General features: G+C 62.0%; 1 protein-coding gene and 1 pseudogene across 1 annotated transcript in view; both read left to right on the top strand.

Annotated features, from left to right (window-relative positions):
* Positions 1-2267, top strand: part of NACAD (NAC alpha domain containing) — a 9769-nt gene extending 7502 nt beyond the window's left edge. Inside the window, exons 5-11 of the mRNA XM_011983289.1 lie at positions 75-603; positions 844-956; positions 1039-1110; positions 1446-1592; positions 1690-1836; positions 1949-2071; positions 2184-2267. Of these exons, the coding sequence (XP_011838679.1) occupies positions 75-603; positions 844-956; positions 1039-1110; positions 1446-1592; positions 1690-1836; positions 1949-2071; positions 2184-2198 (1146 nt within the window). The 3' untranslated portion in view covers positions 2199-2267. The remainder of the gene's footprint in view (positions 1-74; positions 604-843; positions 957-1038; positions 1111-1445; positions 1593-1689; positions 1837-1948; positions 2072-2183) is intronic.
* LOC105541970 overlaps positions 2256-2852 on the top strand; it is a 1363-nt pseudogene continuing 766 nt past the window's right edge.

Raw genomic sequence — 2852 nt, 5'->3', positions numbered from 1 at the left:
CCCAGCAGCCGGAGCCTGTGCTGGGAGGCTGCCCTGATGCGCCTGCCCCGATGTCTACACCAACCTCCCAGCAGCTGGAGCCTGTGCTGGGTCTGGGCAGTGTTGAGCGACCCCACAAAGCACCCAGTGTCCTTGGCCCCCTCTTGCTGCAGCCCCCAGAAAACCTTGGCAAGGGTCTGCCCAGCGCACCCCCGGACAGGCCCCTGGGCCCTGATCTTTCTGCTCCTGGTACCCTTGCTGGGGCAGCCCTACCCCCACTGGAGCCCCCAGCCCCCTGTCTGTGCCAGGACCTCCAGAAAGACTCCGTGGAAGAAGAGGAGCCCCCAGGCTCTCTGGGCCTCCCAATGCCCCAGGCAGGAGCCCAGCCTGCCGCTGCTGCTGTCTCAGGAACCACACAGCCTCTGGGGACTGGGCCGCGAGTCAGCCTCTTGCCTCACTCCCCGCTCCTCAGCCCCAAGGTGGCCTCCATGGATGCCAAAGACCTGGCCTTGCAGATCTCGCCGCCTTGCCAAGTGCCTCCTCCCTCTGGGCCCCAGAGCCCAGCTGGCCCTCAAGGGCTCTCGGCCCCCGAGCAGCAAGAGGACGAGGACAGCCTGGAGGAAGGTAAGGGGGAGGGTAGGATTGAAGTGCCCTGGGGCTTGGGTCAACTGGACTCTTCCTTAGAGCTGTCCCGGGCTGGAGGGCCCCTGAGGTGGTGGGGTGGGGGGCCCAGACCCCACAGCCACCATGGGGAGCTGGCACTGCTTCCTCTGGCCCTGATGTGGCAGCAGGGCCAGGGTCCTGAATCCCCTTCCCCACCACCTAGAAGCAAAAGGCCATCCTCACACCTCTCCCCTTCCCCAGACTCGCCTCGGGCCCTGGGCTCGGGTCAGCATTCGGATAGCCACGGGGAGTCGTCAGCCGAGCTGGACGAGCAGGACATCTTGGCTCCTCAGACCGCGCAGTGTCCAGCCCAGGTGCCCAGTCCAGGGAAGAGGGTGGGCCTCTGGGAGGGCCCCACATCCCACCCACGGATGCTCAGCCCTCACCTTTTCCCAGGCCCCAGCAGGCAGCAGTGAGGAGACCATCGCCAAAGCCAAGCAGAGTCGCAGTGAGAAGAAGGCCCGAAAGGTGGGCTAGTGGTTTCCCCTGGGACCTCAGGCCTGGGACCATCTGTGTGGGGAACATCCTTACCAAGACCCTCACACTCCATGGCTAATGAAATCCCATCCATCGGGGGCCTTTGGATCCATGTCAGTAACCCACACACCTTCCCCTAAACAGCTGAGGCTGGAATGTCATGAGAGGGCCCTTGTAGACTGAGGCTCATGGGGAGGGACCAACCACCAGCCCAAGGTCTTGGGGAAGTTGGCGGTGGAGACTTTGCCTTCCTGGGCACTGTGCTGCTCTCCTCCCCCGACGTGGGTCAACACCAGGTCTGAGCCCCCTCTGCCCTCTACTCCCAGGCAATGTCAAAGCTGGGCTTGCGGCAGATTCAGGGAGTCACCAGGATCACCATCCAGAAGTCCAAGAACATCCTCTTTGTCATCGCCAAGCCTGATGTCTTCAAGAGCCCAGCCTCAGACACTTATGTGGTCTTTGGCGAGGCCAAGGTCTGGGTGGAGGCTGTGGTGGACTGGGGGGTCCGAGGGACGGGGGACAAGGAGGGGGTCACAGGCTCTACTGACACAGCCGTCTTCCGTGTTGCAGATTGAGGACCTGTCCCAGCAAGTGCACAAAGCTGCAGCTGAGAAGTTTAAGGTGCCCTCAGAGCCCTCGGCCTTGGTCCCTGAGTCAGCACCCAGGCCCCGGGTGAGGCTGGAGTGCAAGGAAGAGGAAGAGGAGGAGGAGGAAGAGGTGAGGTGCAGAGGCTCCAGGACCTCTTGGGGGTTGTGGGAGGCGTTACACAGGGGCTCTGCCCCAGGGACCTCAAGCAGCTCCAGCCACTTCCCTGCTCTCCCAACCCTAGGTGGACGAGGCGGGGCTGGAACTGCGTGACATTGAGCTGGTGATGGCGCAGGCCAATGTGTCCAGGGCCAAGGCCGTGCGGGCTCTGAGAGACAACCACAGTGACATTGTCAACGCCATCATGGTGAGCACTGGCCCCTTTCCCTGCCCCCGAGCTGTCCCCAAGGGCCTCGAGGGGTCCTGATGTTGGCTCTATTGGGGGACGCTGCCCCCAACATGCCTGTCTCTTTCTGCAGGAACTGACCATGTAGCCGCTGACCGGAAGCTGGAGCCATCCTACGCCTTCCCTCAGCTCTGCTACTCAATAAATCGGTGTCCCTCCATTGCCCTCTGGTGTCTCCTCGCCCTCTGGAGTCCCATCATCACCATCTGGCATCCCTTCACTTCCCTCTGGTGTCCCTTCACCACCCTCTGATGTCCCCTCATTGCCCTCTGGTGTCCCCCACTTCCTTCTAGTGTCTCCTCACCACCTTCTGGTGTCCCTTCACTACTCTCTGGTGTCCACTCACCACCCTCTGATGTCCCTTCACTGCCCTCTGGTGTCCCCTCATTCCTCTCTGGTGTCCACTCACCGCCCTCTGGTGTCCCCTCACGGCCCTCTGATGTCCCCTCATTACTCTTGGTGTCCCCTCATCACCCTCTGGTGTCCCCTCATCACCCTCTGGTGTCCCCTTAATACTCTCTGGTGTCCCCTCACTGCCCTCTGATGTCCCATTACTCTCTGGTGTCCCCTCATCGCCCTCTGGTGTCCCCTCATCACTCTCTGGTGTCACCTCATCACTCTCTGGTGTCCCCTCAATACTCTGTGGTGTCCCTTCCTTGCCCTCTGGTGTCCCCTCATTACTCTCTGGTGTCCATTCACCACCCTCTGGTGTCCCCTCATCACCTTCTGGTGTCCCCTCACT

This window comes from Mandrillus leucophaeus, unplaced genomic scaffold (assembly GCF_000951045.1).
Source record: "Mandrillus leucophaeus isolate KB7577 unplaced genomic scaffold, Mleu.le_1.0 Scaffold248, whole genome shotgun sequence".
In the NCBI taxonomy this organism is placed as follows: Eukaryota; Metazoa; Chordata; class Mammalia; order Primates; family Cercopithecidae; genus Mandrillus; species Mandrillus leucophaeus.
This window is presented reverse-complemented; position numbering and strand designations above follow the sequence as displayed.